Raw genomic sequence first — 23616 nt, 5'->3', positions numbered from 1 at the left:
CGTCTCCCACACGTCTGTCACACAGACACATGTCTACCACACGTCTGTCACACGTCTGTCACACAGACACATGTCTACCACACGTCTGTCACACAGACACATGTCTACCACACGTCTGTCACACAGACACATGTCTACCACACGTCTGTCACACAGACACATGTCTACCACACGTCTGCCACACAGACACATGTCTACCACACGTCTGTCACACAGACACATGTCTACCACACGTCTGCCACACAGACACATGTCTACCACACGTCTGTCACACAGACACATGTCTACCACACGTCTCCCACACAGACACATGTCTACCACACGTCTGCCACACAGACACATGTCTACCACACGTCTGCCACACAGACACATGTCTACCACACGTCTCCCACACAGACACATGTCTACCACACGTCTGTCACACAGACACATGTCTACCACACGTCTCCCACACAGACACATGTCTACCACACGTCTGCCACACAGACACATGTCTACCACACGTCTGCCACACAGACACATGTCTACCACACGTCTGCCACACAGACACATGTCTACCACACGTCTGCCACACAGACACATGTCTACCACACGTCTGCCACACAGACACATGTCTACCACACGTCTGCCACACAGACACATGTCTACCACACGTCTGCCACACAGACACATGTCTACCACACGTCTGTCACACAGACACATGTCTACCACACGTCTGCCACACAGACACATGTCTACCACACGTCTGTCACACAGACACATGTCTACCACACGTCTGTCACACGTCTGCCACACAGACACATGTCTACCACACGTCTCCCACACAGACACATGTCTACCACACGTCTCCCACACAGACACATGTCTGTCACACGTCTCCCACACAGACACATGTCTGTCACACGTCTCCCACACAGACACATGTCTGTCACACGTCTCCCACACAGACACATGTCTGTCACACGTCTCCCACACAGACACGTCTGTCACACGTCTCCCACACAGACACATGTCTACCACACGTCTTCCACACAGACACATGTCTGTCACACGTCTCCCACACAGACACATGTCTGTCACACGTCTCCCACACAGACACATGTCTGTCACACGTCTCCCACACAGACACATGTCTGCCACACGTCTCCCACACAGACGCATGTCTGCCACACGTCTCCCACACAGACGCGTGTCTGCCACACGTCTCCCACACAGACGGAGGATGTGTTGCCGCCTCATAATGTTTGGCTGAATCTGTAACACAGAAGAAAATAAGTTAGTGTTTCATATAAGGAGTTTGTGTTCACTGTTCCTGCCTTACATTGGGGTTAAGTCAATGGTCCAGTTCAACTTTTCTCAGTGCATCCGCTCTTCTGTCCTTCATTGGTTGAAGTAAACGCTGATCTGTGATTGGTGAAAGCAGTAGACTGAAACATCGTCTTCACTCGACGAGGGCTTTTCCTTTCCTTACCTCAAGGAAAAGAAGGAAATATCAGTGTCGACAGATATTTACCCCCAAACATTTTTTCTTCCTAGTGGTTAAGGTTAGTATTTAAGGGGTTTGTCTTCTGATCTGAGATTTGTGCCTAATCACACTCTTTACGGCAATATTTTTCATCAATTGGATGACGCTTTGCAGAAGGAAATTTGCAACACAAACAAACATGGAGGAGAATGAACGTGGCCCAGAGCACGGAGACAAGGAGCTCGTACCTAAAAGAGGGGCTACTTCTGTCAGATGGACGTGGTTTGGGTATGACAAGTCTGACACGGACCAGAAAACCGTCCTCTACAAGACGTGTCGCAGGTCAGAGTCCTGACAACAGGCTCAAACACCACTAACCTCTATTACCACCTACGCAAGAATCATGTGAAACAGGCCAGTCCCAACAACAGGCTCAAACACCACTAACCTCTATTACCACCTACACAAGAATCATGTGAAACAGGCCAGTCCCAACAACAGGCTCAAACACCACTAACCTCTCTTACCACCTACGCAAGAATCATGTGAAACAGGCCAGTCCCAACAACAGGCTCAAACACCACTAACCTCTTTTACCACCTACGCAAGAATCATGTGAAACAGGCCAGTCCCAACAACAGGCTCAAACACCACTAACCTCTATTACCACCTACGCAAGAATCATGTGAAACAGGCCAGTCCCAACAACAGGCTCAAACACCACTAACCTCTATTACCACCTACGCAAGAATCATGTGAAACAGGCCAGTCCCAACAACAGGCTCAAACACCACTAACCTCTATTACCACCTACGCAAGAATCATGTGAAACAGGCCAGTCCCAACAACAGGCTCAAACACCACTAACCTCTATTACCACCTACGCAAGAATCATGTGAAACAGGCCAGTCCCAACAACAGGCTCAAACATCAGTAACCTCTTTTACCACCTACGCAAGAATCATGTGAAACAGGCCAGTCCCAACAACAGGCTCAAACATCACTAACCTCTCTTACCACCTACACAAGAATCATGTGAAACAGGCCAGTCCCAACAACAGGCTCAAACACCACTAACCTCTCTTACCAACTACGCAAGAATCATGTGAAACGGTACGGAGAGAGTCTACGGATGAGACCCCAAAAAGTACAGTCTAGTGCTCAAAACAAACCCCTGACTCAGACGTTACAAGAGGCTTTTGCCCGCGGCACAGCATATGGCAAAGAATCACGAAGATGGAAGGAGATAACAGCTGCCGTTACAACTTACATCTGCAAAGACATGGCCCCAATTTACACGTTCGAGAAACAGGGGTTTTGTGAGTTTTGACCCAAGGTACCAAATGCAAATTAATATGTTTTTTTATTTAATTTATTTATAACTTTTATTTAAAAAGCCTGCAAGTCAGTTGGGAACAAATTCTTATTTTCAATGACTGCCTATATTTTAGGCCTGTATTTATTTTGTTTGCAACTATAGTTGAAGTGTTTTCTATTTACCTTTTTTGTTGATTTTAAACATTAATATTTTATTTTGTTTCATGCTTAATTGAAAATTTGCGCAAAGGTACTAAATAATCAAATATGAGTAAGTACCTTTATTTGTTGAGTTTAATTCAAAATGTAATAAGAAATGGGCCTTTACGTGTGGTCATTTTATATAAACTATTTATTCATTGAATTGACAGAAAATGTGCTATATCGTGATATGTATCGTTATCGGGATATGAATTGACCTATGTCAGGATATGAGGTTTTGGCCATATCGCCCAGCCCTAGCCTGCAATTTTCACTATGTCACAACGTTTGGTTCTCAGACTGCTTTTACAAGGTTAGGGATAACCTTCCCTTGACCTTTGCCCCCTACTCTGGGTCGTCCACTAACCCATGTTTTTCCTACCCCTCCTCCTTCTCCCTGCAGGTGAGGAAGTACAAGGGCATGATCCTGGAGGACCTGGAGAACGCCCTGGCCGAGCACGCACCCCCCGGGGGGGAACTAACCTCCGAGCTGCCCCCCCTCACCATTGACGGCATCCCCGTCTCTGTGGACAAGATGACACAGGTGAGCCCATAGAGAGATGATACACTTGACACACACAGCTATATTTATTCATGTTTATGGGTGAGATGAGAACCCTCGTCTGGCCAGCAGATGGAGCCAGTTGGTTATAAATCCCTCACTGCTCAGACTATGGTTTCATGCTTGGCTACGCTAGAAAATGACATGCTTCAAGGTCAAATGCCCCTTTTAGGTCAATTTTGTCAAGGTTTTCACCTGTTCTCATGATGATAGTTGCCACTAGTTTCTCCAGCATGAGTTGCTCGTTAGAACTATAGATCCTATTTGATTCTAGTTTGTAATCTAATGTTTTCATGAGACAGATTTGGAATCCACAATGAGCCAAACAAGGCTTTCTGATATGCCCATTTTAAGAGGCAGATATCCTCCATTTGGCTATCAGGGTGTGGTGCCAGTCCAGTATGTGAGAGAAAGTAGTGTGGACCAGGACACAGCATTCAGAGAGAGTCCTGATCTGTAGGCACGAAGCGGACTGAAACAGGGAGGTGCTATCTGAACTTATCCAAAAAGTAAGAGGCACTCATTTTTGTTTTTCCTTTCCAAAGTGTTTTGCTTCGCTGTGCCCTAATGAACACAGCCCAGAGATGGCTCACAGAGTAGTCATCATCCCAAGTGGCGCTAGCTTGTTTACTTCACTGCTGACACAGTCATTGGATCGTCATCATCAGAGACTTGGTACCATGCATCGCCCTCAGAGACACTACCCCAGGGCGAGGGGACAGAGGCAGCCAATCACTGAGCCCTCAGGGATAGAAACAGCCAATCACAGGGCCCACAGGGAGAGGAGCGGCCAATCCTGTCTCCTCTGGGGCAGGCGTGATAGAACCAGGAAGAATCTCTATGGCTGTTGTTTTTTTGTGTTTTTTTATGAGTTGAGGGGAGGAGGATCTGTTGCCTTACTTCACTCTGCCAAAGCTGGTTGGCAATGGGGTTACCGAAGGTGGTTTTATTATTTTATTTCGCCTTTATTTAACCAGGTAGGCCAGTTGAGAACAAGTTATCATTTACAACTGTGACCTGGCCAAGATAAAGCAAAGCAGTGCGACACAAACAACAACACAGTTACACATGGAATTAACAAGCGTACAGTCAATAACACAATGGAGAAAAAAATGGGAGGAAAATAGTCTATACAGTGTGTGCAAATGGCGTGAGGAGGTAAGGCAATAAATAGGCCATAGTAGCGAAGTAATTACAATTTAGCAAATTAACACTGGAGTGATAGATGTGCAGATGATGATGCTCAAGTAGAAATACCGGTGTGCAAAAGAGCAGAAAAGTAAATAATAACAATATGTGGGATGAGGTAGGTAGATTGGATGGGCTAATTACAGATGGGCTATGTACAGCTGCAGCAATCGGTTAGCTGATGTTTAAAGTTAGTGAGGGAAGTATCAGTCTACAATTTTTGCGATTCGTTCCAGTCATTGGCAGCAGGGGAATGGTCGGCCAGAGGAGGTGTTCAAATCAAATGTATCCCTTCGTACATCAGCTGATATCTCAAAATGCTGTACAGAAACCCAGCCTAAAACCCCAAACAGCAAGCAATGCAGGTGTTGAAGCACGTTGGCTAGGAAAAACTCCCTAGGAAGAAACCTAGAGAGGAACCAGGCTATGAGGGGTGGCCAGTCCTCTTCTGGCTGTGCCGGGTGGAGATTATAACAGAACATGGCCAAGATGTTCAAATGTTCATAAATGACCAGCATTGTCAAATAATAGGTCTGGGAAAGGGCAGCACGTCCGGTGAACAGGTCAGGATTCCATAGCCGCAGGCAGAACAGTTGAAACTGGAGCAGCAGCATGGCCAGGTGGACTGGGGACAGCAAGGAGTCATCATGCCAGGTAGTCCTGAGGCATGGTCCTAGGGCTCAGGTCCTCCGAGAGAAAGAGAGAATTAGAGAGAGCATACTGCCCCAGAGGAGACCGGATAAGACAGGAGAAGTACTCCAGATATAACAAACTGACCCTAGCCCCCCGACACATAAACTACTGCAGCATAAATACTGGAGGCTGAGACAGGAGGGGTCAGGAGACACTATGGCCCCATCCGATGATACCCCCGGACAGGGCCAAACAGGAAGGATATAACCCCATCCACTTTGCCAAAGCACAGCCCCCACACCACTAGAGGGATATCTTCAACCACCAACTTACCATCCTGAGACAAGGCCAAGTATAGCCCACAAAGATCTCCGCCACGGCACAACTCAAGGGGGGGGCGCCAACCCAGACAGGAAGATCACATCAGTGACTCAATCCACTCAAGTGACGCACCCCTCCTAGGGACTGCATGAAAGAGCACCAGTAAGCCAGTGACTCAGCCCCTGTAATAGGGTTAGAGGCAGAGAATCCCAGTGGAAAGAGGGGAACCGGCCAGGCAGAGACAGCAAGGGTGGTTCGTTGCTCCAGAGCCTTTCCGTTCACCTTCACACTCCTGGGCCAGACTACACTCAATCATGTGACCCACTGAAGAGATGAGTCTTCAGTAAAGACTTTAGAGTTTTGAGACAGAGTTTGCGTCTCTGACATGGGTAGGCAGACCATTCCATAAAAAAGTTTTTTTTTGCAATGTTACATAGATGGAAAAAAGCTGTTGGCTTTGGGGATGACCAGTGAGATATACCTGCTGGAGCGCGTGCTACGGGTGGGTGTTATGGTGACCAGTGAGCTGAGAGAAGGCGGAGCTTTACCTAGCAAAGACTTATAGATGACCTGGAACCAGTGGGTTTGGTGACGAATATGTAGCGAGGGCCAGCCGACTAGAGCATACAGGTCACAGTGGTGGGTGGTATTTGGGGCTTTGGTGACAAAACGGATGGCACTGTGATAGACTGCGTCCAGTTTGCCGAGTAGAGTGTTGGAGGCTATTTTGTAAATTACATCGCCGAAGTTGAGGATCGGTAGTATAGTCAGATTTGCGAGGGTATGTTTGGCGGCGTGAGTGAAGGAGGCTTTGTTGCGAAATAGGAAGCCGATTCTAGATTTAATTTTGTATTGTCGATGTTTAATATGAGTCTGGAAGGAGAGTTTACAGACTAGCCAAACACCTTGTAGAGTTCCATATATTCAGAACCGTCCAGAGTAGTGATGCTAGTCGGGCGGTCGGGAGGGTACGGGCAGCGAACGGTTGAAAAGCATACATTTGGTTTTACTAGCGTTTAAGAGCAGTTGGAGGCCACGGAAATAGTGTTGTATGGCATTGAAGCTCGTTTAGAGGTTTGTTAACAGTGTCCAAAGAAGGGCCAGATGTATACAGAATCGTGTCGTCTGCGTAGAGGTGGATCAGGGAATCACCCGCAGCAAGAGCGACATCGTTGATATATACAGAGAAAAGAGTCGGCCTGGACTACAGGCCCCCCCCCCCCCGATTTAGCACACTGAACTCTGTCTGAGAAGTAGTTGGTGAACCAGGCAAGGCAGTCATTTGAGAAACCAAGGGTGTTAAGTCTACCAATAAGAATACTGTCATTGACAGAGTCGAAGGCCTTGGCCAGGTTGATGAAGACTGCTGCACAGTACTGTCTTTTATCGATGGCGGTTATGATATCGTTTAGTACCTTGGAAACCAGATTGCACAGCGGAGAAGGTACGTTGGGATTCGAAATGGTCAGTGATCTGTTTATTAACTTGGCTTTCGAAGACTTTAGAAAGGCAGGGCAGGATGGATATAGGTCTGTAACAGTTTGGGTCTAGAGTGTCACCCCCTTTTAAAGAGGGGGATGACAGCGGCAGCTTTCCGATCTTTACGGATCTCGGACGATACGAAAGAGAGATTGAGGTTGAACAGACTGGTAATAGGGGTTGCAACAATGGCGGCGGATAATTTTAGAGAGGGTCCAGATTGTCTAGCCAGCAGATTTGTATGTGTCCAGGTTTTGCACTGGGGGGGGGGGGGTCTGGAGCACCTGGAGAGCCAGGTCAAAGCAGTATCCCAGGACACTCACCTGGCTGGGGCCAGAGTGACGGGAGAGTGTGCGTTTTGTGGAGATGCAGTCTGTCGACTTCTACTCTGCTGAATAGGTGTTTCTTTCAAAAGAGATGATCTCAATGAGACAAACCTGTATACATGTAAAGGTTCAATATAGTAGTGGAGTGGAAGACATGGTTGTGCCAGGAGAAAGGCTCAAATAAGAGGTGGTAAGATGGATAGGGATTGAGTGACAACCAGGGAAGGGGAGTCAGCCTGACTATCCCTGGAGAGGCTCATATGGCTGGGTTTGGGGAGTTCACGAGAGGGCCCTGGTGGCTGGTGGTATGAAGAGCCTAGGAGCAGCAGGTGAGTCAAGAGACCAGCCAGGGTGAGCCAGCCCATAATTACAGCTCTTTGGGTTTGGAGTGGCTGGCTGTTGATTGGCTGATAGCCTGCCGGATTAGACTAAAGGGAGGGGGGTTAACGCAACACAGTCACTGTAATTAGGCCATCTGTCCCCCAATCCCCCCCCTCACCAGCTACAGGTGGAGAAACAGAGGCACTGAGGAGCTTACTATAGCTGTTGCTACCTGCTACATTAGTAAACTAGTCTTTGTCGGTCTCCATTTTATAAACTCTGACAAATGTGTGTTTCTGTTATTTTTCGAGAGGGTTTCTCCAAACGCTAATTCACTGGCTGCAACTACAGCAGGACGGAGACGAAGACGGGTCAGAATGGCTTTCTCAAAAACAATTTATAGTATGATATGTTATCACCAGAGGTTACCCATCCATGTTTCAGACTATCCAGAGCCAGTCAAGGCACCGCCATTTTGTCTACTCTCTCAGAACACAGAGCAAACTGGATAGCTGTGTGGTGATTCTATTTTTAGCCAAATTTACTCAGTGATGTCAATGTGGGTAGATGCTGCAGTGGTCCCATCCCTACCCCGGCCCCAGTATTACCAGGGACACTGAGGACATGGGGACGAAACCCACTCCAGCTGGGTAAGACACACACACACACCACACGCACAGGGGACTGGTAAGGTGAGCGGGGGTGTGTGTGTTCCACCCCCTTCGTCTCCCAGGCAGAGGGGGAAAATCAGAATAAATAAATGAGGCCTCTTATGCAATAGTTTGGATGAGTCCAAGCAATCAGGCTTCATTGTGGTTAGTCGTCAATCCTAACTGTTCAGAGTACAGTACAGAGTACAGCACACCACTTAAACAGTAGGGAGAATGAATGAAACATCACTGGTTTAAAACTACCACTGAATCTCCTCTGGTGTCTACAGCAGTCTGTTAACATGTTAATCTCACTGAATCTCCTCTGGTGTCTACAGCAGTCTGTTAACATGTTAATCTCACTGAATCTCCTCTGGTGTCTACAGCAGTCTGTTAACATGTTAATCTCACTGAATCTCCTCTGGTGTCTACAGCAGTCTGTTAACATGTTAATCTCACTGAATCTCCTCTGGTGTCTACAGCAGTCTGTTAACATGTTAATCTCACTGAATCTCCTCTGGTGTCTACAGCAGTCTGTTAACATGCTAATCTCACTGAATCTCCTCTGGTGTCTACAGCAGTCTGTTAACATGTTAATCTCACTGAATCTCCTCTGGTGTCTACAGCAGTCTGTTAACATGTTAATCTCACTGAATCTCCTCTGGTGTCTACAGCAGTCTGTTAACATGTTAATCTCACTGAATCTCCTCTGGTGTCTACAGCAGTCTGTTAACATGTTAATCTCACTGAATCTCCTCTGGTGTCTACAGCAGTCTGTTAACATGTTAATCTCACTGAATCTCCTCTGGTGTCTACAGCAGTCTGTTAACATGTTAATCTAACTGAATCTCCTCTGGTGTCTACAGCAGTCTGTTAACATGTTAATCTCACTGAATCTCCTCTGGTGTCTACAGCAGTCTGTTAACATGTTAATCTAACTGAATCTCCTCTGGTGTCTACAGCAGTCTGTTAACATGTTAATCTCACTGAATCTCCTCTGGTGTCTACAGCAGTCTGTTAACATGTTAATCTCACTGAATCTCCTCTGGTGTCTACAGCAGTCTGTTAACATGTTAATCTCACTGAATCTCCTCTGGTGTCTACAGCAGTCTGTTAACATGTTAATCTCACTGAATCTCCTCTGGTGTCTACAGCAGTCTGTTAACATGTTAATCTCACTGAATCTCCTCTGGTGTCTACAGCAGTCTGTTAACATGTTAATCTCACTGAATCTCCTCTGGTGTCTACAGCAGTCTGTTAACATGTTAATCTCACTGAATCTCCTCTGGTGTCTACAGCAGTCTGTTAACATGTTAATCTCACTGAATCTCCTCTGGTGTCTACAGCAGTCTGTTAACATGTTAATCTCACTGAATCTCCTCTGGTGTCTACAGCAGTCTGTTAACATGTTAATCTCACTGAATCTCCTCTGGTGTCTACAGCAGTCTGTTAACATGCTAATCTCACTGAATCTCCTCTGGTGTCTACAGCAGTCTGTTAACATGTTAATCTCACTGAATCTCCTCTGGTGTCTACAGCAGTCTGTTAACATGTTAATCTCACTGAATCTCCTCTGGTGTCTACAGCAGTCTGTTAACATGTTAATCTCACTGAATCTCCTCTGGTGTCTACAGCAGTCTGTTAACATGTTAATCTCACTGAATCTCCTCTGGTGTCTACAGCAGTCTGTTAACATGTTAATCTCACTGAATCTCCTCTGGTGTCTACAGCAGTCTGTTAACATGTTAATCTCACTGAATCTCCTCTGGTGTCTACAGCAGTCTGTTAACATGTTAATCTCACTGAATCTCCTCTGGTGTCTACAGCAGTCTGTTAACATGTTAATCTCACTAAATCTCCTCTGGTGTCTACAGCAGTCTGTTAACATGTTAATCTAACTGAATCTCCTCTGGTGTCTACAGCAGTCTGTTAACATGTTAATCTCACTGAATCTCCTCTGGTGTCTACAGCAGTCTGTTAACATGTTAATCTAACTGAATCTCCTCTGGTGTCTACAGCAGTCTGTTAACATGTTAATCTCACTGAATCTCCTCTGGTGTCTACAGCAGTCTGTTAACATGTTAATCTCACTGAATCTCCTCTGGTGTCTACAGCAGTCTGTTAACATGTTAATCTCACTGAATCTCCTCTGGTGTCTACAGCAGTCTGTTAACATGTTATTGAACTGAATCTCCTCTGGTGTCTACAGCAGTCTGTTAACATGTTAATCTAACTGAATCTCCTCTGGTGTCTACAGCAGTCTGTTAACATGTTAATCTAACTGAATCTCCTCTGGTGTCTACAGCAGTCTGTTAACATGTTAATCTCACTGAATCTCCTCTGGTGTCTACAGCAGTCTGTTAACATGTTAATCTCACTGAATCTCCTCTGGTGTCTACAGCAGTCTGTTAACATGTTAATCTCACTGAATCTCCTCTGGTGTCTACAGCAGTCTGTTAACATGTTAATCTCACTGAATCTCCTCTGGTGTCTACAGCAGTCTGTTAACATGTTAATCTAACTGAATCTCCTCTGGTGTCTACAGCAGTCTGTTAACATGTTAATCTAACTGAATCTCCTCTGGTGTCTACAGCAGTCTGTTAACATGTTAATCTAACTGAATCTCCTCTGGTGTCTACAGCAGTCTGTTAACATGTTAATCTCACTGAATCTCCTCTGGTGTCTACAGCAGTCTGTTAACATGTTAATCTAACTGAATCTCCTCTGGTGTCTACAGCAGTCTGTTAACATGTTAATCTCACTGAATCTCCTCTGGTGTCTACAGCAGTCTGTTAACATGTTAATCTCACTGAATCTCCTCTGGTGTCTACAGCAGTCTGTTAACATGTTAATCTCACTGAATCTCCTCTGGTGTCTACAGCAGTCTGTTAACATGTTAATCTCACTGAATCTCCTCTGGTGTCTACAGCAGTCTGTTAACATGTTATTGAACTGAATCTCCTCTGGTGTCTACAGCAGTCTGTTAACATGTTATTGAACTGAATCTCCTCTGGTGTTTACAGCAGTCTGTTAACATGTTATTGAACTGAATCTCCTCTGGTGTCTACAGCAGTCTGTTAACATGTTATTGAACTGTGGTTCATCTGGCCAGCGCAAAATGGGTGTGTTTATCTGGATGTTGTCATGTGTTATAGTACAGCTGATGGAGACTACAGTGTCAACTATTGAGGCGGTTCAGGTTTTCTGCCCAGAACAGGGGTTTGTTCATTTGGGCAGGCAACAGAGAAAGGTTGTAAAATGTTTTTCAGCGGAAAACGAAAGAACGCAGTCCAGGTGGTCCCTCCAGGTTTTAGTCTGTTTTCTTCCATCTAGTGCCACCCAAGTTCAGAGCCATTAGGCCAAGATTGTGTTAGTTCATCAGTCAGGGAGGCAGACTGGAGCCTCAGTCATAGACTGGCCTGTAGATAGACCTCAGTGCAGTGTGGTCTCCTTTTTAGAAATCTTATTTCTGGGCCCAGTCCACCTCAGCAAGCTGCAGGTAGGTAATCAGTACCTCTTTCCTCCCCCTAGTCAAGGGCACGTGTGTGTGTACCACTCACCCCCGTATCTTGTTTCCTCTGGTCAGGCCCAGCTGCGAGCGTTCATCCCAGAGATGTTGAAGTATTCGACGGGCAGGGGCAAGCCTGGCTGGGGCAAGGAGAGCTGCAAGCCCATCTGGTGGCCAGAGGACATCCCCTGGGCCAACGTGCGCAGTGACGTGCGCACTGAGGAACAGAAACAGAGGGTGAGGTTGAAAACACACTTTCCCTGTGAATTGACTCCCTGGTATCATTACAATGTTGAATATGGTAGAGAGGTAGGAGGATTGACTCCCTGGTATCATTACAATGTTGAATATGGTAGAGAGGTAGGAGGATTGCCTCCCTGGTATCATTACAATGTTGAATATGGTAGAGAGGTAGGACGTTGTGGAGGTTAAAGGGTCTTTGAGTGGAGACGGTTAGAGAATAATAACTTGGTGGGACAGAGTTCTACCAGGGACAATCCAACAATACTAACTTGGTGGGACAGAGTTCTACCAGGGACAATCCAACTATAATAACTTGGTGGGACAGAGTTCTACCAGGGACAATCCAACTATAATAACTTGGTGGGACAGAGTTCTACCAGGGACAATCCAACTATAATAACGTGGTGGGACAGAGTTCTACCAGGGACAATCCAACTATAATAACTTGGTGGGACAGAGTTCTACCAGGGACAATCCAACTATAATAACTTGGTGGGACAGAGTTCTACCAGGGACAATCCAACTATAATAACTTGGTGGGACAGAGTTCTACCAGGGACAATCCAACTATAATAACATGGGACAGAGTTCTACCAGGGACAATCCAACTATAATAACTTGGTGGGACAGAGTTCTACCAGGGACAATCCAACTATAATAACTTGGTGGGACAGAGTTCTACCAGGGACGATCCAACTATAATAACTTGGTGGGACAGAGTTCTACCAGGGACAATCCAGCTATAATAACTTGGTGGGACAGAGTTCTACCAGGGACAATCCAACTATAATAACATGGGACAGAGTTCTACCAGGGACAATCCAACTATAATAACATGGGACAGAGTTCTACCAGGGACAATCCAACTATAATAACATGGGATAGAGTTCTACCAGGGACAATCCAACTAGAAGTTATGTGGAAATGACTTCTTTACTGTTTAACATATGTTTAGTTATGAAGCATAGGTATCAATGAATACAAATGTACATTTTGTTTCGTGAGTTACTTTTTTACATAAAAGACAACAATATACAAAAAAGTATACCATCAGAATATCATTGCAAGGAAATTACTTAAGTATTGCAACTAAAGCCCAGACTGAATTCAGCTTCGTTTCACTCCACTATATGAATTAGTAAAGTTAAACTACAGTGAAACGTATCGTAATTCTGTCTGGTTTGTGTTTCCTGTACTCTTGAAACCTAATCTACCAGTCCCCTTGTATAACATCTCCTTTTGTTGTGGCGCCCCTTGCTAGGTGTCGTGGACGCAGGCGCTGCGGACCATCGTGAAGAACTGCTACAAGCAGCATGGACGCGAGGACCTGCTGTACGCCTTTGAGGACCAGGTGCCACAGCACACGGCCATGACGACAGCCACCCACAGCATCACCCACCTGGTGCCCTCACAGACCGTGGTGCAGACCATCAGCAACCCCGACGGCACCGTCTCCCTCATACAGGTCAGGTTTCCCATAGGTACAGATCTAGGATCTACCTTAACCAATATTTGGTCAAGCTCCGGGGTAAAGTTTCCCCTCGGAACAGATCTAAGATCAGCTTATTTTTTAGTGGGGAAATGCTAAACTGACCCACGATCAGCGTCTAGGGGCAACTTAACCCTACTCCACAGATCAGAGGTCACCTAAACACAGAGTCAAGATTAGGGTCCCAACATTCCGTGAACGTTCGCAAAGTTCCCAGGTTTTTCAGAAATCCCGATTGGAGGATTCCCTGAATCAGAAGGGAATAAGCTGGGAGGGACTTATCAACCTGGGAGTCCTCCAACTGGGATTTTGGAAAGACCTGGGAACTTTGGGTGTGTTTCCGGAATTTTGCAACCCTACTAAGGATCCAGATGGCACAGTCCTCCCTCTCTAAGCGGCCGGCAGGCCTCCCCCTCTCTAGGCGGGCCGCGGGGCCTCGCCCTCTCTAGGCGGGCCGCGGGGCCTCGCCCTCTCTAGGCGGGCGGCGGGGCCTCGCCCCCTCTAGGCGGGCCGCGGGGCCTCGCCCTCTCTCGGGCGGGCCGGCGGGGCCTCGCCCTCTCTAGGCGGGCCGCCGGGGCCTCCCCCTCTCTAGGCGGGCCGCGGGGCCTCCCCCTCTCTAGGCGGTGATTAAATATGCCCTGGATGATGATTTGGAGGGATATAATCCATGGGAAGGATTTGGCTGTTTTGTACTCAAGCCAGGCTGCCCATTGTAATCTCCCTTTCCCCACTCCTCTCTCTCTCTCCACCATCTTCTCTCTCCCTCTCTTTTTCCCTCTCTGCCCCTCAGGTGGGCACAGGGCAGACGGTGGCCACTCTGGCCGATGCCTCGGAGCTGCCAGGCACAGTGACCGTGGCCCAGGTCAACTACACTGTGAACGACGGAGAGGTACACACACCACACACCTCATCAGTCTCTCAGAACACAAACACACATACACACACACACTTACAAATACACACACTTGTAGAGACATCTGATGACTGTATGCGGTTGTAATGGCAGTCCCTCCTGTGTGTGAGGTGTGTTACTACTATTCTGTGAGGAGTGTTAGATGTTACTGTCTTCAGAGTAGTGAACATAGTGTGTAGCTGAACGGTTTCTCTAACTGGCTCCATTACACACTTTTAGGCATTATGCCCCTTTACACCGTATCACTTTTAAATAAATAAATACTAAACGATTTTGATGGCGTTTAAAGCCTGAAGGTCGTTTTTCTGCAGTGTGCGGACAGCGTTTCCTCTTTTTGAGATGCTAATGTTAACCATCTCCTGATTCCTAATTGGCATATATCATTCCTCACCTCTCCTCGGCAATAGTTGATGTGTGGTGAGCTTTCTGGCGCAAAGGGGCAGTCCAGACCACACCCAGGTGGGTTCTACACATTGGTCATGGATGAGGTGATTTCCCCCTTACTATTTAAAGCGCTGACAGGGATTTTTCTGCCATTGAAATCCTTGGGCGGGCCGCCTAAACGTTTTATCGGGTCACCTAAGTCCATACAGTGAGGGAGAAAAACGTTTTTATTTTTTATAGATTTTCAGGATGGAAAAACACTTTTCAGTGTAAACTTAAACAACAGATATAACGGATGTAGACAAGACAATATATATATATATATATATATATATATATATATATATTAGAATATGATCTTTGAGAACTAACAATCACTTTAGCAGTATTGATTTTATTATGTTTGAGCAAAATAACACAGCATTAACCATGGCAGAACTGCAGGAAATTTGCTTTAAAACTGCAATATCTTCTCTCAGCTCCATGGAGAAATATGTAGAACTACAGAAAATTAACATTTAAAATCCCCCGAAAAATGATCTCCGCTCCATGGAGAAATGTGAGCACTGCAGGAAATTAACTTTTAAAACCTCCTGAAAATGATCTCAGCTCCATGGAGAAATGTGTAGAACTGCGGGAAATTGGCTTAAAATGCAAACGATACTGTACACCATCAAGATGAGGGCCTCTTAAATTCAGCTGCGCCTACGGGCTGACTGCGCCCGTTGCCACGCCCACCACCTAAGCCCTTTTTTGATCCAGAAAAAACCCTGCGCTGATGTAAAAAGCGCCATAGAAATCAGTCTTGTTTTTGTTTCATTATGTTAAGTGTTGTACAACATGCAACACTGTGGTATACCTTACACTCTGGGATCCTGCGATACTGCTAGCCATAGATGTGCACGCATGGATAAATAATCCTATTGGTTTATTGTCTTATTTCATTTTCAAGAGATGATCAATACAAGGCTTTGGTTTTAAACACAATTTTATATTACTCAAAACTTTTATGCGTTCCGGCCTCCCGAGTGCGCAGTGGTTTAAAACACTGCATTGCACTGCTAGAGGCGTCCCTACAGACCCGGGTTCGAACCCGGGCTGTGTCGCAGCCGGCCGCGACCAGGAGAACCATGAGGCGGCACACAATTGGCCCAGCGTTGTCCGGGTTAAGGGAGGGTTAGGCCGGCCGGGATGTCCTTGTCCCATAGCGCACTAGCGACTCCTTGTGGCAGGTCGGGCGCATGCATGCTGACTTCAGTCGCCAACTGTACGGCGTTTCCTCCGACACATTTGGTGTGGCTGGCTTCAGGGTTAAGCGAGCAGTGTGTCAAGTAGCAGAGCGGCTTGGCGGGGTCGTGTTTCGGAGGACGCATGGCTCTCGAACTTCGCCTCTCCAGGGTCCATAGAGGAGTTGCAGCGATGGGACAAGATTAACTACCAATTGGATTTCATGAAATTGGGGAGGAAAAAACTGCTTTTAATAATTTTAATCAACAAAAGAAAAAGCCTTTATGCGTTGTCTGAATATGTTCAACAACAACAACATTTTTATTGTAATTTGCATGATCTGGTATTTGTAGGATTGTCGTATCACTGTGCCTTGATCTCTTGCTGAGGAACATGTCATATTTCCTGTTCTGTAACCCTGAAATGATGCAACTTCATACTCTGTTTCAATATCATTGCTGAATAGCAAGTTCTCTCTACTCTTCACCAGAATATGTCGGTGTGTCGCACGTTACCGATGGAGGTGTCGCCACAGTTTATTGTAAGCTGCAGATCTACTTCACATTTTATGTTCATTGACTACGACAAATGTTTGTCGAAGGATCACAATCATACTCGTTTTTATTTGTCGTAGTGTAGAAACACCCTAACTCTGCCTCTCTCTGTCACTTTCCCCCTCTCTTACTCTCTCCATCTCTCTTACGACTTCCTCTCTCCATCTCTCACTTGCTCTCACCCACCTCTCACCCACCTCTCCCCCTCCTCTCTCCCCCTCTTACCATCTTTTTTCTCTCCCTCTCTCTTACCCTTTTCCTTCTATTTCCCTCTCTCCCCCTCCATCTCTCCCTCTCTCTCTTTCTTCCTCCTTCCCCCTCCATCCCTCCTTACTGGCCAGGTTGAGCAGAACTGGGCGACTCTGCAGGGTGGGGAGATGACCATACAGACCACACAGGCGTCCGAGGCCAATCAGGCGGTCGCGTCCCTCGCTGAGGCCGCTGTCGCCGCCTCCCAGGAGATGCAGCAGGGAGCCACCGTCACCATGGCACTTAACGGGTAGGGCGTGTTCATTAGGGCACACCGTCACCATGGCATTTAATTGGGTAGGGAGTGTTCATTAGGGCACACTGTCACCATGGCATTTAATTGGGTAGGGAGTGTTCATTAGGGCACACCGTCACCATGGCATTTAATTGGGTAGGGAGTGTTCATTAGGGCACACCGTCACCATGGCATTTAATTGGGTAGGGAGTGTTCATTAGGGCACACTGTCACCATGGCACTTAACGGGTAGGGCGTGTTCATTAGGGCACACTGTCACCATGGCACTATACAGGTAGGGAGTGTTCATTAGGGCACACTGTCACCATGGCACTATACAGGTAGGGAGTGTTCATTAGGGCACACTGTCACCATGGCACTTAACGGGTAGGGCGTGTTCTGGGGGGTTGGTCTAAAGGGACAAGCAGGGTCGTCCAGCCAGGTGAAGGAAATGTACAACTCAACCGCATTGTGGACAATCAGGCCAAATGCTGTATCTGCACTGAGTCTGGGAGTAGGTGACTATTGAGAGTACTTAGTCTGGGAGATCAGCCTTCATAATGACAACACACAGATACCACAGCCATTGGATGACCCATCCATGTTTACTTAAAGGCCTAGTGCAGTCAAAAATGTGACCAACTGGGCCTGGCTTCATGACGTAATGCACAACTTCATACGGACCTTCTGATAGGACAAGGCAGAGCCCTGTTGGTCAGGTGACCCGTGGGCTGTGCCTCTGGCGCTATTATAAACCATCTCAATTCCCCCAGGCTCCACAGCGGACTGCTATTGGTTCGACTACTGTAGGCTAGTTGGTGAATGATGCCCTCATGACCTGTGGACCCATTAGCTGAATACTGAGAGTAAAGATACTCACTGGCAAGGACTGCAGGACAGCGGCCTTCCTTTGTCAATACATGTGTTTTACCCAAGAGCTACTGACAGTTATCAGTGTGTATCTTTTGAGCTACTGACAGTCATCAGTGTGTATCTTTTGAGTTACTGACAGTTATCAGTGTGTATCTTTTGAGCTACTGACAGTCATCAGTGTGTATCTTTTGAGCTACTGACAGTTATCAGTGTGTATCATTTGAGCTACTGACAGTCCTCAGTGACTGCTGCCATCTCTAACAGGTTTCTCTTGTGAAATAGATTTGATGTCAGTGAGACTAAACTGTATATTTAAATGTTAAATAAAATACAAACTCTGTAACCATGGTATAATGTTGTTACAGAATGTCATTACCTAACACAGTGTCAATCTAAAAACATCCAAACTGAATGAAACCTGCAGAAACATTTTGAGATGGGAAGAAATGTAATTCTGTAAACCATGTGCACAATGCACACATCTCCTGCTGCACTGCTTGGGGGAGGGGCTCTCTGTGAGCTTAATGCAGGATGCTGGTACAAGGGTGTGGAGTCAGAATCCTGCTGTCCCAGAATGCCGCAGTGGGATTGAGGTATGGTCACCGCCCAGATGCTCTCTCCTCTCTGTTTATAACGGAGTAGGATGAAGTTGCCCGTAGACGCTGATTTTGGGTCAGTTTAGCATGTCCCCCACTGACGGTTAAAGGCCCAGCCCGGGGCAGTCAAACGGACGGTTAAAGGCCCAGCCCGGGGCAGTCAAACGGACGGTTAAAGGCCCAGCCCGGGGCAGTCAAACGGACGGTTAAAGGCCCAGCCCGGGGCAGTCAAACGGACGGTTAAAGGTCCAGCCCGGGGCAGTCAAACGGACGGTTAAAGGTCCAGCCCGGGGCAGTCAAACGGACGGTTAAAGGCCCAGCCCGGGGCAGTCAAACGGACGGTTAAAGGCCCAGCCCGGGGCAGTCAAACGGACGGTTAAAGGCCCAGCCCGGGGCAGTCAAACGGACGGTTAAAGGCCCAGCCCGGGGCAGTCAAACGGACGGTTAAAGGCCCAGCCCGGGGCAGTCAAACGGACGGTTAAAGGCCCAGCCCGGGGCAGTCAAACGGACGGTTAAAGGTCCAGCCCGGGGCAGTCAAACGGACGGTTAAAGGCCCAGCCCGGGGCAATCAAACTGGTGATTTTCTGTGTTTTATGTATTTAAACTGAGGTTGGAATAATACTTTGAAATTGTATAAATGATGATAATGCCATTTTAGTGTCAGAGCTGTTTGAAAACACCGCCTGAAATTTCACCATGCGGTAAATTAGACCAATAAGAAAGAGTTCCAAACATCTGCCAATAACAGCTGAATTAACATTTTCTCCCAAGTTCTTGCTTGAGAAATTGCCCTTTATTAAGAAGCTATTTTAGTTTAAACCATTTTAATTGAAAACAATCATGTAAGGTACTTATTTGTTACCCAGAAATAATATGATATTGAGATAAAAACAGCTGCATTGGGCCTTTAAGGACAGTGCTTACATTAGCAATGAGGCATCTTACAGCGTGAATAAAGTGCATCTAGGTGTATTCATATCAGCAAGCGCTGACACAAGGCCCTGGGGTCTGGGCCGTAACAAGGGAGGGCAGGCAACTAGGCTGAAGAGTGTTATTCCCATAGTCTCTAATTGCATAGGTAGTTCTATAACACCTGTGATGTCAGAAAGAGGGGACAGTTGGAGCAGGAAACTAAGGGTCCCATAGGGACATGGGGTCAGCTGCTTTTTCCTCCCATTTCAGTGTTTAATTTTAGTTAATTAATTAGCCGTTACCTTTGTACTCAACTGCCTCGCCTGGTTTCTGGGGGTGTTAAGTGGTTGCTAACCAACCTAATCAGCCACTACATTTATTACTCAGGAAACCACTGCTGAATGAGATTGCGTTTTTCACAAAAGTGTGGTAACGGGTGTTTGTGAGCTAAACAGTAAAACTGCTAAAAACTGGTTTAAAGTCATTTGCTTTTTTGTAACCTATTGTGTGTACTAAGTGTGAAGATGCTGGCGGTGCACTCGTCGACACTACGGTAGATGCTGGCGGTGCACTCGTCGACACTACGGTAGATGCTGGCGGTGCACTCGTCGACACTACGGTAGATGCTGGCGGTGCACTCATCGACACCACGGTAGATGCTGGCGGTGCACTCCTCGACACCACGGTAGATGCTGGCGGTGCACTCGTCGACACTACGGTAGATGCTGACGGTGCACTCCTCGACACTACGGTAGATGCTGACGGTGCACTCGTCGACACTACGGTAGATGCTGGCGGTGCACTCCTCGACACTACGGTAGATGCTGGCGGTGCACTCCTCGACACTACGGTAGATGCTGGCGGTGCACTTGTCGACTCTACGGTAGTTTGGAGTCATTTCCTCCAGTGTCTAGGAGTTCCCATTGGGGCTTGTTACAGGAGTCCCCTTCCCTCCCTTAATCCCTCCTGGTTACCTCATGTGAGCAGTGCGGCACTTTGCCAGAACCTTCCGTCCCTGTTTCCCGACCCCCAGTGCCCACTGAGGAGGGGAAATGTTTTTTTTTCTCTCTCAAAAAGAGAGCTTACTTTTATCTTAGTGGATGTCCTCATTATGACAGAATAGTAGAAAATGGGATGTCAATTATTTTCAGTGTGATCTTTAGTATGTTCTATAAATGTGAGCTGTAAACAGTCATTCTATGAATCGTTGTGGGTGAAACTCTTGTGTGTTGATTATATTTCCTGTGTCGTTTGGCTGGAAGAGGAATTAGAAGTCAAAGAGTGTTATAAAGTGTCCCAATGCAGAGCCAAATATGTGCAATGGTGTGCTGCCTACTCCCCTTCAGATGTTGGGAGTTGGAGTGGGTGTTTGGGTGAGAGTGTTGGGCCTCTGGCACCACCATACAGTCAACTGTAGGCTAATGTTGGGCCTCTGGTACCACCATACAGTCAACTGTAGGCTAATGTTGGGCCTCTGGCACCACCATTCAGTCAACTGTAGGCTAATGTTGGGCCTCTGGCACCACCATACAGTCAACTGTAGGCTAATGTTGGGCCTCTGGCACCACCATACAGTCAACTGTAGGCTAATGTTGGGCCTCTGGCACCACCATACAGTCAACTGTAGGCTAATGTTGGGCCTCTGGCACCACCATACAGTCAACTGTAGGCTAATGTTGGGCCTCTGGCACCACCATACAGTCAACTGTAGGCTAATGTTGGGCCTCTGGCACCACCATTCAGTCAACTGTAGGCTAATGTTGGGCCTCTGGTACCACCATACAGTCAACTGTAGGCTAATGTTGGGCCTCTGGCACCACCATACAGTCAACTGTAGGCTAATGTTGGGCCTCTGGTACCACCATACAGTCAACTGTAGGCTAATGTTGGGCCTCTGGCACCACCATACAGTCAACTGTAGGCTAATGTTGGGCCTCTGGCACCACCATACAGTCAACTGTAGGCTAATGTTGGGCCTCTGGCACCACCATACAGTCAACTGTAGGCTAATGTTGGGCCTCTGGCACCACCATACAGTCAACTGTAGACTAATGTTGGGCCTCTGGCATCACCATACAGTCAACTGTAGGCTAATGTTGAGCCTCTGGCACCACCATACAGTCAACTGTAGGCTAATGTTGAGCCTCTGGCACCACCATACAGTCAACTGTAGGCTAATGTTGGGCCTCTGGTACCACCATACTGTTGGGGCTTGGGTTGTTGTACCCTCTTCCTATAATTGTCATTGTCCACCAGTCTGTCAACGTTGTTTGGATGCGTAGGGGGGACACATAGCCACGCCTCACCTCCTTGCCATCTCTAAGGTGTGTGTGATTGTGTTGCAGTGAGGCTGCGGCCCATGCAGTGGCGACGCTGGCTGAGGCCACCCTACAGGGAGGAGGTCAAATCGTTCTGGCTGGGGAAACGGCGGCTGCTGTAGGGGCACTGACTGGAGTGCAAGATGGCAGCGGTACGTACCACACAACCTCTCAACAACTATTGTCAGGTAATTGACTCACCTGTATAAATCAATGTGAAATACTCTACTGACACTCCTCATACCATTCAAACAACGCTCCCCTGACATTACAACGCTCCCCTGACATTACAACGCTCCCCTGACATTACAACGCTCCCCTGACATTACAACGCTCCCCTGACATTACAACGCTCCCCTGACATTACAACGCTCCCCTGACATTACAACGCACCCCTGACATTACAACGCTCCCCTGACATTACAACGCTCCCCTGACATTACAACGCTCCCCTGACATTACAACGCTCCCCTGACATTACAACGCACCCCTGACATTACAACACTCCCCTGACATTACAACGCTCCCCTGACATTACAACGCTCCCCTGACATTACAACGCTCCCCTGACATTACAACGCTCCCCTGACATTACAACGCTCCCCTGACATTACAACGCTCCCCTGACATTACAACGCTCCCCTGACATTACAACGCACCCCTGACATTACAACGCTCCCCTGACATTACAACGCTCCCCTGACATTACAACGCTCCCCTGACATGACAACGCACCCCTGACATGACAACGCACCCCTGACATTACAACGCTCCCCTGACATTACAACGCACCCCTGACATTACAACGCTCCCCTGACATTACAACGCACCCCTGACATTACAACGCTCCCCTGACATTACAACGCTCCCCTGACATGACAACGCACCCCTGACATGACAACGCACCCCTGACATGACAACGCACCCCTGACATTACAACGCTCCCCTGACATTACAACGCTCCCCTGACATTACAACACTCCCCTGACATTACAACGCTCCCCTGACATTACAACGCTCCTCTGACATTACAACGCACCCCTGACATTACAACGCACCCCTGACATTACAACGCTCCCCTGACATTACAACGCTCCCCTGACATGACAACGCTCCCCTGACATTACAACGCTCCCCTGACATGACAACGCACCCCTGACATGACAACGCACCCCTGACATTACAACGCTCCCCTGACATTACAACGCACCCCTGACATTACAACGCAACCCTGACATTACAACACTCCCCTGACATTACAACGCTCCCCTGACATTACAACGCACCCCTGACATTACAACGCTCCCCTGACATGACAACGCACCCCTGACATTACAACGCTCCCCTGACATTACAACGCTCCCCTGACATTACAACGCTCCCCTGACATTACAACGCTCCCCTGACATTACAACGCACCCCTGACATGACAACGCACCCCTGACATGACAACGCACCCCTGACATGACAACGCACCCCTGACATGACAACGCATCCCTGACATGACAACGCACCCCTGACATAAAATAATAATAATGCTTTCGGGAACTCACACTGGCACCTCCCATCCCTCAACCTACCTCCCATCCCTCAACCTACCTCCCGTCCCTCAACTTACCTCCCATCCCTCAACCTACCTCCCATCCCTCAAC

At 47.4% G+C, this 23616-nt stretch overlaps 1 protein-coding gene across 11 annotated transcripts in view; it reads left to right on the top strand.

Annotated features, from left to right (window-relative positions):
- LOC110490610 (nuclear respiratory factor 1) overlaps positions 1 to 23616 on the top strand; it is a 34055-nt gene that overhangs the window by 4365 nt on the left and 6074 nt on the right. For 3 of the 11 annotated variants that reach the window (XM_036957055.1, XM_036957056.1, XM_036957057.1), the window contains exons 5-12: positions 3387 to 3527; positions 12050 to 12208; positions 13476 to 13679; positions 14494 to 14592; positions 15024 to 15104; positions 16694 to 16768; positions 17123 to 17280; positions 21992 to 22152. In XM_036957055.1, the coding sequence (XP_036812950.1) occupies positions 3387 to 3527; positions 12050 to 12208; positions 13476 to 13679; positions 14494 to 14592; positions 15024 to 15104; positions 16694 to 16768; positions 17123 to 17280; positions 21992 to 22152 (1078 nt within the window). Of the gene's footprint in view, positions 1 to 3386; positions 3528 to 12049; positions 12209 to 13475; positions 13680 to 14493; positions 14593 to 15023; positions 15105 to 16693; positions 16769 to 17122; positions 17281 to 18038; positions 18478 to 21991; positions 22153 to 23616 lie in introns of those variants that run through there. The other 8 variants (XM_036957060.1, XM_036957059.1, XM_036957058.1 and 5 more) reach the window with 8 other exon arrangements.

The sequence above is a fragment of the Oncorhynchus mykiss genome, chromosome 21 (assembly GCF_013265735.2).
Source record: "Oncorhynchus mykiss isolate Arlee chromosome 21, USDA_OmykA_1.1, whole genome shotgun sequence".
Taxonomy (NCBI): Eukaryota; Metazoa; Chordata; class Actinopteri; order Salmoniformes; family Salmonidae; genus Oncorhynchus; species Oncorhynchus mykiss.
This window is presented reverse-complemented; position numbering and strand designations above follow the sequence as displayed.